General features: G+C 45.4%; 1 protein-coding gene across 1 annotated transcript in view; it reads right to left on the bottom strand.

The window, feature by feature from the left end:
- LOC106594088 (protein CLEC16A) overlaps positions 1 to 16399 on the bottom strand; it is a 77089-nt gene that overhangs the window by 49407 nt on the left and 11283 nt on the right. The window contains 5 exon segments of the mRNA XM_045715960.1: positions 3308 to 3403; positions 4657 to 4707; positions 4879 to 5053; positions 12642 to 12765; positions 14378 to 14383. Coding sequence (XP_045571916.1) covers positions 3308 to 3403; positions 4657 to 4707; positions 4879 to 5053; positions 12642 to 12765; positions 14378 to 14383 — 452 coding nt within the window.

Here is a 16399-nt window from a genome sequence, read left to right as displayed (position 1 = left end):
GTGCTAGAGTGGATACCATGAAACAACACAGCATTAGCAGGAGAGAATTATCTTACCGTTTGTTCAGTAAATAATTGTTTTAAATATTCAAATAAAATAAAAACTGGTAAATGTGTAATTTCATCTATTCACAATGGAGAGAGACGAGAGAAAAGGAGTGGGAGAATAACAGATGCAATGTGTCTGAATGATCATGTCTGAATGATAATGTCTGAATGATCATGTCTGAATGATCATGTCTGAATGATAATGTCTGAATGATAATGTCTGAATGATAATGTCTGAATGATCATGTCTGAATGATAATGTCTGAATGATAATGTCTGAATGAGATGTGAATAACAGAAGCAATGTGTCTGAATGATCATGTCTGAATGATCATGTCTGAATGATAATGTCTGAATGATCATGTCTGAATGATAATGTCTGAATGATAATGTCTGAATGATCATGTCTTCATGTTGGTTTGAATAACAGATGTGTCTGAATGATAATGTCTGAATGATAATGTCTGAATGAGATGTGAATAACAGAAGCAATGTGTCTGAATGATAATGTCTTCATGTGATGTGAATAACAGATGAGTCTGAATGATAATGTCTTCATGTGATGTGAATAACAGATGAGTCTGAATGATAATGTCTTCATGTGATGTGAATAACAGATGAGTCTGAATGATAATGTCTTCATGTGATGTGAATAACAGATGTGTCTGAATAGTAATGTCTTCAACAGCACTCCACCAATCAGGCCTTTATGGTAGAGTGACAAGACAGAAGCCACTCCTCAGTGAAAGGCACATGACAGCCCACTTTGACTTTTCCAAAAGGCACCTAAAGGACTCTGACTATGAGAAATAAGATTCTCTGGTCTGATGAAACCAAGATTGAACTCTTCGGCCTGAATGCCAAGTGTCACGTCTGGAGGAAACCTGGCACCATCCCTACGGTGAAGCATGGTGGTGACAGCATCATGCTATGGGGATGTTTTTTCAGCGGCAGGGACTGGGAGACTAGTCAGGATCGAGGGAAAGATGAACGGAACAAAGAACAGAGATCCTTGATGAAAACCTGCTTCAGAGCCCTCAGGATATCAGACTGGGGCGAAGCACACAACAAAGACAATACAGGAGTGGCTTCGGGACAAGCCTCTGAATGTCCAGGAGTGGCTCAGCCAGAGCCCAGACTTTAACCTGTTTGAACATCTCTGGAGAGACCTGACAATAGCCGTGCAGGGACACTCCCAATCCAACCTGACAGAGCTTGAGAGGATCTACAGAGAAGAATGGGAGAAACTCCCCAAATACAGTTGTGCCAAGCTTGTAGCGTCATACCCAAGAAGACTCAAGGCTGTAATCGCTGACAAAGGTGCTTCAACAAAGTACTGAGTAAAGGGTCATGAATACTTATGTTTCCCCCCCCCCAAAAAAATAAATAAAGTTTTTGCTTCGTCATTATGGGGTATTGTGATGTCATTATGGGGTATTGTGATGTCATTATGGGGTATTGTGATGTCATTATGGGGTATTGTGTGTAGATTGATGAGGGGAAAAAAACAATTTAATACATTTTAGAAAAGGCTGTAACGTAACCAAATGGTGAAAAAGTTAAGGGGTCTGAATACTTTCCGAAGGTCACTGTATGTGTGTGTGTGTGTGTATATATATATATATATACTGCTCAAAAAAATAAAGGGAACACTTAAACAACACATCCTATATCTGAATGAAAGAAATAATCTTATTAAATACTTTTTTCTTCACATAGTTGAATGTGCTGACAACAAAATCACACAAAAAGAATCAATGGAAATCCAATTTATCAACCCATGGAGGTCTGGATTTGGAGTCACACTCAAAATTAAAGTGAAAAACACACTACAGGCTGCTCCAACTTTGATGTAATGTCCTTAAAACAAGTCAAATTGAGGCTCAGTAGTGTGTGTGGCCTCCACGTGCCTGTATGACCTCCCTACAACGCCTGGGCATGCTCCTGATGAGGTGGTGGATGGTCTCCTGAGGGATCTCCTCCCAGACCTGGACTAAAGCATCCGCCAACTCCTGGACAGTCTGTGGTGCAACGTGGCATTGGTGGATGAAGCGAGACATGATGTCCCAGATGTGCTCAATTGGATTCAGGTCTGGGGAACGGGCGGGCCAGTCCATAGCATCAATGCCTTCCTCTTGCAGGAACTACTGACACACTCCAGCCACATGAGGTCTAGCATTGTCTTGCATTAGGAGGAACCCAGTGCCAACCGCACCAGCATATGGTCTCACAAGGGGTCTGAGGATCTCATCTCGGTACCTAATGGCAGTCAGGCTACCTCTGGCGAGCACATGGAGGGCTGTGCGGCCCCCAAAGAAATGCCACCCCACACCATGACTGACCCACCGCCAAACCGGTCATGCTGGAGGATGTTGCAGGCAGCAGAACGTTCTCCACGGCGTCTCCAGACTCTGTCACGTCTGTCACGTGCTCAGTGTGAACCTGCTTTCATCTGTGAAGAGCACAGGGCGCCAGTGGCGAATTTGCCAATCTTGGTGTTCTCTGGCAAATGCCAAACGTCCTGCACGGTGTTGGGCTGTAAGCACAATCCCCACCTGTGGACGTCGGGCCCTCATACCACCCTCATGGAGTCTGTTTCTGACCGTTTGAGCAGACACATGCACATTTGTGGCCTGCTGGAGGTCATTTTGCAGGGCTCTGGCAGTGCTCCTCCTGCTCCTCCTTGCACAAAGGCGGAGGTAGCGGTCCTGCTGCTGGGTTGTTGCCCTCCTACGGCCTCCTCCACGTCTCCTGATGTACTGGCCTGTCTCCTGGTAGCGCCTCCATGCTTTGGACACTACGCTGACAGACACAGCAAACCTTCTTGCCACAGCTCGCATTGATGTGCCATCCTGGATGAGCTGCACTACCTGAGCCACTTGTGTGGGTTGTAGACTGCGTCTCATGCTACCACTAGAGTGAAAGCACCGCCAGCATTCAAAAGTGACCAAAACATCAGCCAGGAAGCATAGGAACTGAGAAGTGGTCTGTGGTCCCCACCTGCAGAACCACTCCTTTATTGGGGGTGTCTTGCTAATTGCCTATAATTTCCACCTGTTGTCTATTCCATTTGCACAACAGCATGTGAAATTTATTGTCAATCAGTGTTGCTTCCTAAGTGGACAGTTTGATTTCACAGAAGTGTGATTGACTTGGAGTTACATTGTGTTGTTTAAGTGTTCCCTTTATTTTTTTGAGCAGTGTATATATATATATATGTGTGTGTGTGTGTGTGTGTGTGTGTGTGTGTGTGTACTCACCGTGTTCTTGTGTTGTGTGAAGACAGACAGGTCTCCATTGAAGATGACTTCAGCCAGAGAGTTGACCAGCGGCTGGTAGTGGATGATGAGAAACACCTAGAGACATACCCAACCAAAATAACAACGTTCATATGCAGTTTTACCTCTGTATGTCCATCCCTACGGTGAAGCATGGTGGTGGCAGTATCCCTACGGTGAAGCATGGTGGTGGCAGTATCCCTACGGTGAAGCATGGTGGTGGCAGTATCCCTATGGTGAAGCACGGTGGTGGCAGTATCCCTATGGTGAAGCATGGTGGTAGCAGTATCCCTACGGTGAAGCATGGTGGTGGCAGCATCCCTACGGTGAAGCATGGTGGTGGCAGCATTCCTACGGTGAAGCATGGTGGTGGCAGCATCCCTACGGTGAAGCATGGTGGTGGCAGCATCCCTACGGTGAAGCATGGTGGTGGCAGTATCCCTACGGTGAAGCATGGTGGTGGCAGTATCCCTACGGTGAAGCATGGTGGTGGCAGTATCCCTATGGTGAAGCATGGTGGTGGCAGTATCCCTATGGTGAAGCATGGTGGTGGCAGTATCCCTACGGTGAAGCATGGTGGTGGCAGTATCCCTGTGGTGAGGTCCCATCACACCTCACCCCATCACATCTCACCTCATTACATCACACCTCATCAAACCACACCTCACCACATCACACCACACCACATCACATCTCACCTCATCTCACATCACACCTCATCACATCTCTCACATCACACCTCACCACACCACATCTCACCTCATCACACCTCACCACATCATACCTCATCACACCCCATCACATCTCACCTCATTACATCTCACCTCATCACATCACATCACACCTCATCACATCACACCTCATCACATCACTTCTCACCTCATCAAACCGCATCACACCTCATCACACCATACCTCATCACACCTCACCCCATCACACCTCACATCTCACCTCATCACATCTCACCTCATCAAACAAGCTTGGCAGATGTGATGAGGTGTGGTTTGATGAGGTGTGGTTTGATGAGTGTGGTGAGATGTGATGAGGTGAGATGTGGTGTGGTGAGATGTAATGTGGTTTGATGAGGTGAGATGTGATGAGGTGAGATGTGATGAGGTGAGATGTGATGTGATGTGGTGAGGTGAGGTGTGATGTGGTGAGGTGTGATGTGGTGAGGTGAGATGTGGTGAGGTGAGATGTGGTGAGGTGAGATGTAATGAGGTGAGATGTAATGAGGTGTGAGGTAATGAGGTGATGTGATGTGATGAGGTGTGATGAGGTGAGATGTAATGAGGTGAGATGAGTGTGTGTGTGTGTGTGTGTATACATACCTGTGACAGTAGGTTAAGGGACACCTGAGGGTTGATCTTACGATCTTCAGACTGAAACACAGACAGACAACATGTCAGGTACACTTTAGTATCGGTTACACCGTGTACACACACACACACACACACACACACACACACACACACACACACACACACACACACACACACACACACACACACACACACACACACACACACACACACACACACCCCTCCACCTACCTGTTCAGGGCAGACCAGAGAGAAGACGTAGAGAGGCAGGAAGAGACGGTTGAGGAGGTGGTCTGTCAGGACGTCGTTGAGGAACTCGCAGTTGATAGTCAGGATATCGTTCAGGTAGTGGAGATGATCCAGATGCTCTGCTACCAAGTCACTCAGCTTCCCCCTGTTACGATGCCTGGAGAGGGGAGAGGGGGGAGAGGAGAGCTGTTACGATGCCTGGAGAGGGGGAGAGGGGGGAGAGGGGGAGAGGAGAGCTGTTACGATGCCTGGAGAGGGGAGAGGGGGAGAGGAGAGCTGTTATGATGCCTGGAGGGGGAGAGGGGGAGAGGAGAGCTGTTACGATGCCTGGAGGGGGAGAGGGGGAGAGGAGAGCTGTTACGATGCCTGGAGGGGGAGAGGGGGAGAGGGGGGAGAGGGGGAGAGGAGAGCTGTTACGATGCCTGGAGAGGGGAGAGGGGGAGAGGAGAGCTGTTACGATGCCTGGAGAGGGGGAGAGGGGGAGAGGAGAGCTGTTACGATGTCTGGAGAGGGGGAGAGGGGGAGAGGAGAGCTGTTACGATGTCTGGAGAGGGGGAGAGGGGGGAGAGGAGAGCTGTTACGGTGCCTGGAGGGGGAGAGGGGGAGAGGGGGGAGAGGAGAGCTGTTACGATGCCTGGAGAGGGGGAGAGGGGGGAGAGGAGAGCTGTTACGGTGCCTGGAGAGGGGGAGAGGGGGGAGAGGAGAGCTGTTACGGTGTCTGGAGAGGGGGAGAGGGGGGAGAGGAGAGCTGTTACGATGTCTGGAGAGGGGGGAGAGGAGAGCTGTTACGATGCCTGGAGAGGGGGAGAGGGGGTCTGTAACAGTGTGTATTGATCTGGTCTGTAACAGTGTGTATTGATCTGGTCTGTAACAGCGTGTATTGATCTGGTCTGTAACAGCGTGTATTGATCTGGTCTGTAACAGTGTGTATTGATCTGGTCTGTGACAGTGTGTATTGATCTGGTCTGTAACAGTGTGTATTGATCTGGTCTGTAACAGTGTGTATTGATCTGGTCTGTAACAGTGTGTATTGATCTGGTCTGTAACAGTGTGTATTGATCTGGTCTGTAACAGTGTGTATTGATCTGGTCTGTAACAGTGTGTATTGATCTGGTCTGTAACAGTGTGTATTGATCTGGTCTGTAACAGCGTGTATTGATCTGGTCTGTAACAGCGTGTATTGATCTGGTCTGTAACAGCGTGTATTGATCTGGTCTGTAACAGTGTGTATTGATCTGGTCTGTAACAGTGTGTATTGATCTGGTCTGTGACAGTGTGTATTGATCTGGTCTGTAACAGTGTGTATTGATCTGGTCTGTAACAGTGTGTATTGATCTGGTCTGTAACAGTGTGTAATGATCTGGTCTGTATTGATCTGGTCTGTAACAGTGTGTATTGATCTGGTCTGTAACAGTGTGTATTGATCTGGTCTGTAACAGTGTGTATTGATCTGGTCTGTAACAGTGTGTATTGATCTGGTCTGTAACAGTGTGTATTGATCTGGTCTGTAACAGTGTGTAATGATCTGGTCTGTATTGATCTGGTCTGTAACAGTGTGTATTGATCTGGTCTGTAACAGTGTGTATTGATTTGGTCTGTAACAGTGTGTATTGATCTGGTCTGTAACAGTGTGTATTGATCTGGTCTGTAACAGTGTGTATTGATCTGGTCTGTAACAGTGTGTAATGATCTGGTCTGTATTGATCTGGTCTGTAACAGCGTGTATTGATCTGGTCTGTAACAGTGTGTATTGATCTGGTCTGTGACAGTGTGTATTGATCTGGTCTGTAACAGTGTGTATTGATCTGGTCTGTAACAGTGTGTATTGATCTGGTCTGTAACAGTGTGTAATGATCTGGTCTGTATTGATCTGGTCTGTAACAGTGTGTATTGATCTGGTCTGTAACAGCGTGTATTGATCTGGTCTGTAACAGTGTGTAATGATCTGGTCTGTATTGATCTGGTCTGTAACAGTGTTTTATTGATCTGGTCTGTAACAGTGTGTATTGATCTGGTCTGTAACAGTGTGTAATGATCTGGTCTGTATTGATCTGGTCTGTAACAGTGTGTATTGATCTGGTCTGTAACAGCGTGTATTGATCTGGTCTGTAACAGTGTGTATTGATCTGGTCTGTAACAGCGTGTATCTGAATGTATACCCAAGGCTGCAGTGCAAACACAACCTTCCCCAAGAGGACAATATCTTCATCTGATCTCTCTGACAGGTAGAAAGTCTAAACTGAGACAACACTGACACCTAGTGGACACAGTGAGAATGACCCATCTGAAGGTTAGATAGATAACGTAGTGGACACAGTGAGAATGACCCATCTGAAGGTTAGATAACGTAGTGGACACAGTGAGAATGACCCATCTGAAGGATAGATAACCTAGTGGACACAGTGAGAATGACCCATCTGAAGGTTAGATAACGTAGTGGACACAGTGAGAATGACCCATCTGAAGGTTAGATAGATAACGTAGTGGACACAGTGAGAATGACCCATCTGAAGGATAGATAACCTAGTGGACACAGTGAGAATGACCCATCTGAAGGATAGATAGATAGATAACGTAGTGGACACAGTGAGAATGACCCATCTGAAGGATAGATAACGTAGTGGACACAGTGAGAATGACCCATCTGAAGGTTAGATAGATAACGTAGTGGACACAGTGAGAATGACCCATCTGAAGGATAGATAACCTAGTGGACACAGTGAGAATGACCCATCTGAAGGATAGATAGATAACCCAGTGGACGCAGTGAGAATGACCCATCTGAAGGATAGATAACGTAGTGGACGCAGTGAGAATGACCCATCTGAAGGTTAGATAGATAACGTAGTGGACACAGTGAGAATGACCCATCTGAAGGTTAGATAGATAACGTAGTGGACACAGTGAGAATGACCCATCTGAAGGTTAGATAGATAACCTAGTGGACACAGTGAGAATGACCCATCTGAAGGTTAGATGGATAACGTAGTGGACACAGTGAGAATGACCCATCTGAAGGATAGATAACCTAGTGGACGCAGTGAGAATGACCCATCTGAAGGTTAGATAGATAACGTAGTGGACACAGTGAGAATGACCCATCTGAAGGTTAGATAACGTAGTGGACACAGTGAGAATGACCCATCTGAAGGTTAGATAACGTAGTGGACACAGTGAGAATGACCCATCTGAAGGTTAGATAGATAACCTAGTGGACACAGTGAGAATGACCCATCTGAAGGATAGATAACGTAGTGGACACAGTGAGAATGACCCATCTGAAGGATAGATAACCTAGTGGACGCAGTGAGAATGACCCATCTGAAGGATAGATAGATAACGTAGTGGACACAGTGAGAATGACCCATCTGAAGGTTAGATAACCTAGTGGAGGCAGTGAGAATGACCCATCTGAAGGATAGATAACCTAGTGGACACAGTGAGAATGACCCATCTGAAGGTTAGATAGATAACGTAGTGGACACAGTGAGAATGACCCATCTGAAGGATAGATAGATAGATAACGTAGTGGACACAGTGAGAATGACCCATCTGAAGGATAGATAGATAGATAACGTAGTGGACACAGTGAGAATGACCCATCTGAAGGATAGATAACGTAGTGGACACAGTGAGAATGACCCATCTGAAGGTTAGATAGATAACGTAGTGGACACAGTGAGAATGACCCATCTGAAGGATAGATAACCTAGTGGACACAGTGAGAATGACCCATCTGGAGGATAGATAGATAACCCAGTGGACGCAGTGAGAATGACCCATCTGAAGGATAGATAACGTAGTGGACGCAGTGAGAATGACCCATCTGAAGGATAGATAACGTAGTGGACACAGTGAGAATGACCCATCTGAAGGTTAGATAGATAACGTAGTGGACACAGTGAGAATGACCCATCTGAAGGTAAGATAGATAACGTAGTGGACACAGTGAGAATGACCCATCTGAAGGTTAGATAGATAACCTAGTGGACACAGTGAGAATGACCCATCTGAAGGTTAGATGGATAACGTAGTGGACACAGTGAGAATGACCCATCTGAAGGATAGATAACCTAGTGGACGCAGTGAGAATGACCCATCTGAAGGTTAGATAGATAACGTAGTGGACACAGTGAGAATGACCCATCTGAAGGTTAGATAACGTAGTGGACACAGTGAGAATGACCCATCTGAAGGTTAGATAACGTAGTGGACACAGTGAGAATGACCCATCTGAAGGTTAGATAGATAACCTAGTGGACACAGTGAGAATGACCCATCTGAAGGATAGATAACATAGTGGACACAGAGGGAATGACCCATCTGAAGGATAGATAACCTAGTGGACGCAGTGAGAATGACCCATCTGAAGGATAGATAGATAACGTAGTGGACACAGTGAGAATGACCCATCTGAAGGTTAGATAACCTAGTGGAGGCAGTGAGAATGACCCATCTGAAGGATAGATAACCCAGTGGACGCAGTGAGAATGACCCATCTGAAGGATAGATAACCTAGTGGACACAGTGAGAATGACCCATCTGAAGGTTAGATAGATAACGTAGTGGACACAGTGAGAATGACCCATCTGAAGGATAGATAACCTAGTGGACACAGTGAGAATGACCCATCTGAAGGATAGATAGATAACCCAGTGGACGCAGTGAGAATGACCCATCTGAAGGATAGATAACGTAGTGGACGCAGTGAGAATGACCCATCTGAAGGATAGATAACGTAGTGGACACAGTGAGAATGACCCATCTGAAGGTTAGATAGATAACGTAGTGGACACAGTGAGAATGACCCATCTGAAGGTTAGATAGATAACCTAGTGGACACAGTGAGAATGACCCATCTGAAGGTTAGATAGATAACCTAGTGGACACAGTGAGAATGACCCATCTGAAGGTTAGATAGATAACGTAGTGGACACAGTGAGAATGACCCATCTGAAGGATAGATAACCTAGTGGACGCAGTGAGAATGACCCATCTGAAGGTTAGATAGATAACGTAGTGGACACAGTGAGAATGACCCATCTGAAGGTTAGATAACGTAGTGGACACAGTGAGAATGACCCATCTGAAGGTTAGATAACGTAGTGGACACAGTGAGAATGACCCATCTGAAGGTTAGATAGATAACCTAGTGGACACAGTGAGAATGACCCATCTGAAGGATAGATAACGTAGTGGACACAGTGAGAATGACCCATCTGAAGGATAGATAACCTAGTGGACGCAGTGAGAATGACCCATCTGAAGGATAGATAGATAACATAGTGGACACAGTGAGAATGACCCATCTGAAGGTTAGATAACCTAGTGGAGGCAGTGAGAATGACCCATCTGAAGGATAGATAACCCAGTGGACGCAGTGAGAATGACCAATCTGAAGGATAGATAACCTAGTGGACGCAGTGAGAATGACCCATCTGAAGGTTAGATAGATAACGTAGTGGACACAGTGAGAATGACCCATCTGAAGGATAGATAGATAACGTAGTGGACACAGTGAGAATGACCCATCTGAAGGATAGATAGATAACGTAGTGGACACAGTGAGAATGACCCATCTGAAGGATAGATAGATAACCTAGTGGACGCAGTGAGAATGACCCATCTGAAGGTTAGATAACGTAGTGGACACAGTGAGAATGACCCATCTGAAGGATAGATAACCTAGTGGACGCAGTGAGAATGACCCATCTGAAGGTTAGATAACCTAGTGGACACAGTGAGAATGACCCATCTGAAGGTTAGATAACCTAGTGGACACAGTGAGAATGACCCATCTGAAGGATAGATAACCTAGTGGACGCAGTGAGAATGACCCATCTGAAGGATAGATAACCTAGTGGACGCAGTGAGAATGACCCATCTGAAGGATAGATAACCTAGTGGACGCAGTGAGAATGACCCATCTGAAGGATAGATAACCTAGTGGACGCAGTGAGAATGACCCATCTGAAGGATAGATAACCTAGTGGACGCAGTGAGAATGACCCATCTGAAGGATAGATAACCTAGTGGACGCAGTGAGAATGACCCATCTGAAGGATAGATAACCTAGTGGACGCAGTGAGAATGACCCATCTGAAGGATAGATAACCTAGTGGACGCAGTGAGAATGACCCATCTGAAGGATAGATAACCTAGTGGACGCAGTGAGAATGACCCATCTGAAGGATAGATAACCTAGTGGACGCAGTGAGAATGACCCATCTGAAGGATAGATAACCTAGTGGACGCAGTGAGAATGACCCATCTGAAGGATAGATAACGTAGTGGACACAGTGAGAATGACCCATCTGAAGGATAGATAACGTAGTGGACACAGTGAGAATGACCCATCTGAAGGATAGATAACCTAGTGGACGCAGTGAGAATGACCCATCTGAAGGATAGATAGATAACGTAGTGGACGCAGTGAGAATGACCCATCTGAAGGATAGATAACCTAGTGGACACAGTGAGAATGACCCATCTGAAGGATAGATAACGTAGTGGACACAGTGAGAATGACCCATCTGAAGGATAGATAACCTAGTGGACGCAGTGAGAATGACCCATCTGAAGGATAGATAACCTAGTGGACGCAGTGAGAATGACCCATCTGAAGGATAGATAGATAACGTAGTGGACGCAGTGAGAATGACCCATCTGAAGGATAGATAACCTAGTGGACACAGTGAGAATGACCCATCTGAAGGATAGATAACGTAGTGGACGCAGTGAGAATGACCCATCTGAAGGATAGATAACCTAGTGGACGCAGTGAGAATGACCCATCTGAAGGATAGATAACCTAGTGGACGCAGTGAGAATGACCCATCTGAAGGATAGATAGATAACGTAGTGGACGCAGTGAGAATGACCCATCTGAAGGATAGATAACCTAGTGGACACAGTGAGAATGACCCATCTGAAGGATAGATAACGTAGTGGACGCAGTGAGAATGACCCATCTGAAGGATAGATAACCTAGTGGACGCAGTGAGAATGACCCATCTGAAGGATAGATAACCTAGTGGACGCAGTGAGAATGACCCATCTGAAGGATAGATAACCTAGTGGACGCAGTGAGAATGACCCATCTGAAGGTTAGATAACCTAGTGGACGCAGTGAGAATGACCCATCTGAAGGATAGATAACGTAGTGGACGCAGTGAGAATGACCCATCTGAAGGATAGATAACCTAGTGGACACAGTGAGAATGACCCATCTGAAGGATAGATAACCTAGTGGACACAGTGAGAATGACCCATCTGAAGGATAGATAGATAACCTAGTGGACGCAGTGAGAATGACCCATCTGAAGGATAGATAACCTAGTGGACACAGTGAGAATGACCCATCTGAAGGATAGATAACGTAGTGGACACAGTGAGAATGACCCATCTGAAGGTATCCAGCACGTTCTATTGAAATGTATGAGAAGCTAAATGATAACAGTTAGTAGAATGAAAAAGGACTGAAAACATTTGGTCCAGTTTGATGACGTTGCTGCCGTGTGTGTGTTTATGTGTGTGTGTGTGTGTGTGTGTGTGTCTTTATGTGTGTGTGTGTGTGTTTAAATGTGTGTGTGTGTGTGTCTTTGTGTGCCTTTATGTGTGTGTGCCTTTATGTGTGTGTGTGTGTGTGTATCTTTGTGTGTGTGTGTGTATCTTTTGTGTGTGTTGTGTGTGTGTGTGTGTGTGTGTGTGTGTGTGTGTGTGTGTGTGTGTGTGTGTGTACTCACTCTTGGTCCGTCTGAACACACTTGTCCAGCTCGATGACGTGGGAGCCGATGAACCAGACCAGGTTACTGAAGTAGGGGACCGCTGTCTTGTCTCGAATGTAGTGCAGCATGTGCTGGTTGTCCACTAGAGGGGTCAGAGGTCAAGGGGTGTTACCATGGTTACGCAGATAGATGGGGAGACAGAGGACTACAGGACCAGACAGAGAGACAGAGGACTACAGGACCAGACAGAGAGACAGAGGACTACAGGACCAGACAGAGAGACAGAGGACTACAGGACCAGACAGAGAGACAGAGGACTACAGGACCAGACAGAGAGACAGAGGACTACAGGACCAGACAGAGAGACAGAGGACTACAGGACCAGACACACACAGAGATTTTGATTTGTTTAACACTTTTTGGGGGGGTTATTTCATAGTTTTATTATTCTACAATGTAGAAAATAGTAAAAAAATGTGTCTAAACTTTTGACCGGTACTGTGTATATATATATATATATTCATATAAATCTAAAGTCCTCTGTCTCTCTATATTGTTGAGTGAAACCATAGCTGAGTATTGTGTGTGTGTGTGAGTGTAGTAGCATAAAGTAGATATGAGTATAGTAGAGACTAAAGCTGTTCTCTCCAGGAGAAGATATGAGTATAACATTCTGAATACTCATCGTTAACATTCTGAATACTCAACGTTAACATTCTGAATACTCATCCTTAACATTCTGAATACTCATCGTTAACATTCTGAATACTCATCGTTAACATTCTGAATACTCATCGTAACATTCTGAATACTCATCGTTAACATTCTGAATACTCATCGTTAACATTCTGAATACTCATCGTTAACATTCTGAATACTCATCGTTAACATTCTGAATACTCATCGTAACATTCTGAATACTCATCGTAACATTCTGAATACTCATCGTTAACATTCTGAATACTCATCGTTAACATTCTGAATACTCATCGTCCATCGTTAACATTCTGAATACTCATCGTTAACATTCTGAATACTCATCGTTATGAATACTCATCGTTAACATTCTGAATACTCATCCGTTAACATTCTGAATACTCATCCGTTAACATTCTGAATACTCATCATCGTTAACATTCTGAATACTCATCATCGTTAACATTCTGAATACTCATCATCGTTAACATTCTGAATACTCATCATCGTTAACATTCTGAATACTCATCGTAAACATTCTGAATACTCATCGTTAACATTCTGAATACTCATCGTAACATTCTGAATACTCATCGTAACATTCTGAATACTCATCGTAACATTCTGAATACTCATCGTAACATTCTGAATACTCATCGTAACATTCTGAATACTCATGGTTAACATTCTGAATACTCATCGTAACATTCTGAATACTTATCGTTAACATTCTGAATACTCATCATAACATTCTGAATACTCATCGTGAACGGTTGTACGGAGTTGTTCAGAGGCCCGGCGTTCAAAATATATCAGGAATGTTTCACCTCTTAGAAAATGTGTATTATAACTGTATTATAACTGTATTATAACTGTATTATAACAGTTGACTTGAAATGATGGGTTTGAATTACACAGAAAACAAAAAGCATGCAGGTTAGTTTACACATTTAAATGATAAGCCTAAGTCAATAATATATAGAATTAATTCAATTAATGATTACTATTTAAATACACACACACATACATACAGTGAGGTATTTATTAATCAGACTTACATGAGACTGGAGTTAGGCCCACGGGAGGAAGAGGAGAGGAGAGGAGAGGGGGAGAGAGGAGGAGAGAGGAGGGAGAAGGGGAGAGAGGAGGGAGAAGGGGAGAGGGGGAGAGAGAGGAGGAAGAGGAGAGGAGAGGAGAGGGGAAGAGAGGAGGGAGAAGGGGAGAGAGGAGGGAGAAGGGGAGAGAGGGAGAGGAGGAGAGGGGGAGAGAGAGGAGGAAGAGGAGGGAGAAAGGGAGACGGGGAGAGGAGGAGGGATATGGTGAGAGGGAGGGGAGGGAGAGAGCATACACAAGGTTAATGGTAGTCAAGTAGCTGTGTAGGGTCTAACAGGACTAAACAGCAGGACTCCTGGGTAGTTACCAGCTGGTTAAATACACCCACTGTTCAGCTACCAGCTGGTTAAATACACCCGCTGTTCAGCTACCAGCTGGTTAAATACACCCGCTGTTCAGCAACCAGCTGGTTAAATACACCCGCTGTTCAGCAACCAGCTGGTTAAATACACCCGCTGTTCAGCAACCGGCTGGTTAAATACACCCGCTGTTCAGCTACCAGCTGGTTAAATACACCCGCTGTTCAGCTACCAGCTGGTTAAATACACCCGCTGTTCAGCTACCAGCTGGTTAAATACACCCACTGTTCCGCTACCAGCTGGTTAAATACACCCGCTGTTCAGCAACCAGCTGGTTAAATACACCCGCTGTTCAGCTACCAGCTGGTTAAATGGTTAAATATACCCACTGTTCAGCTACCAGCTGGTTAAAAACACCCGCTGTTCAGCTACCAGCTGGTTAAATACACCCACTGTTCAGCTACCAGCTGGTTAAATGGTTAAATATACCCACTGTTCAGCTACCAGCTGGTTAAATACACCCACTGTTCAGCTACCAGCTGGTTAAATGGTTAAATACACCCACTGTTCAGCTACCAGCTGGTTAAATACACCCGCTGTTCAGCTACCAGCTGGTTAAATATACCCGCTGTTCAGCTACCAGCTGGTTAAATACACCCGCTGTTCAGCTACCAGCTGGTTAAATACACCCGCTGTTCAGCTACCAGCTGGTTAAATACACCCGCTGTTCAGCTACCAGCTGGTTAAATACACCCGCTGTTCAGCTACCAGCTGGTTAAATACACCCGCTGTTCAGCAACCAGCTGGTTAAATTTATACCCACTGTTCAGCAACCAGCTGGTTAAATACACCCGCTGTTCAGCTACCAGCTGGTTAAATGGTTAAATACACCCACTGTTCAGCTACCAGCTGGTTAAATACACCCGCTGTTCAGCTACCAGCTGGTTAAATACACCCGCTGTTCAGCTACCAGCTGGTTAAATATACCCGCTGTTCAGCTACCAGCTGGTTAAATACACCCGCTGTTCAGCTACCAGCTGGTTAAATACACCCACTGTTCCGCTACCAGCTGGTTAAATACACCCGCTGTTCAGCTACCAGCTGGTTAAATACACCCGCTGTTCAGCTACCAGCTGGTTAAATACACCCGCTGTTCAGCTACCAGCTGGTTAAATACACCCGCTGTTCAGCTACCAGCTGGTTAAATACACCCGCTGTTCAGCTACCAGCTGGTTAAATACACCCGCTGTTCAGCTACCAGCTGGTTAAATACACCCACTGTTCAGCTACCAGCTGGTTAAATGGTTAAATATACCCACTGTTCAGCTAACAGCTGGTTAAATACACCCACTGTTCAGCTACCAGCTGGTTAAATGGTTAAATATACCCACTGTTCAGCTACCAGCTGGTTAAATACACCCACTGTTCAGCTACCAGCTGGTTAAATGGTTAAATACACCCACTGTTCAGCTACCAGCTGGTTAAATACACCCACTGTTCAGCTACCAGCTGGTTAAATACACCCGCTGTTCAGCTACCAGCTGGTTAAATACACCCACTGTTCAGCTACCAGCTGGTTAAATACACCCGCTGTTCAGCTACCAGCTGGTTAAATGGTTAAATACACCCGCTGTTCAGCTACCAGCTGGTTAAATACACCCGCTGTTC

This window comes from Salmo salar, chromosome ssa03, assembly GCF_905237065.1.
Source record: "Salmo salar chromosome ssa03, Ssal_v3.1, whole genome shotgun sequence".
NCBI classification, from domain to species: domain Eukaryota; kingdom Metazoa; phylum Chordata; class Actinopteri; order Salmoniformes; family Salmonidae; genus Salmo; species Salmo salar.
This window is presented reverse-complemented; position numbering and strand designations above follow the sequence as displayed.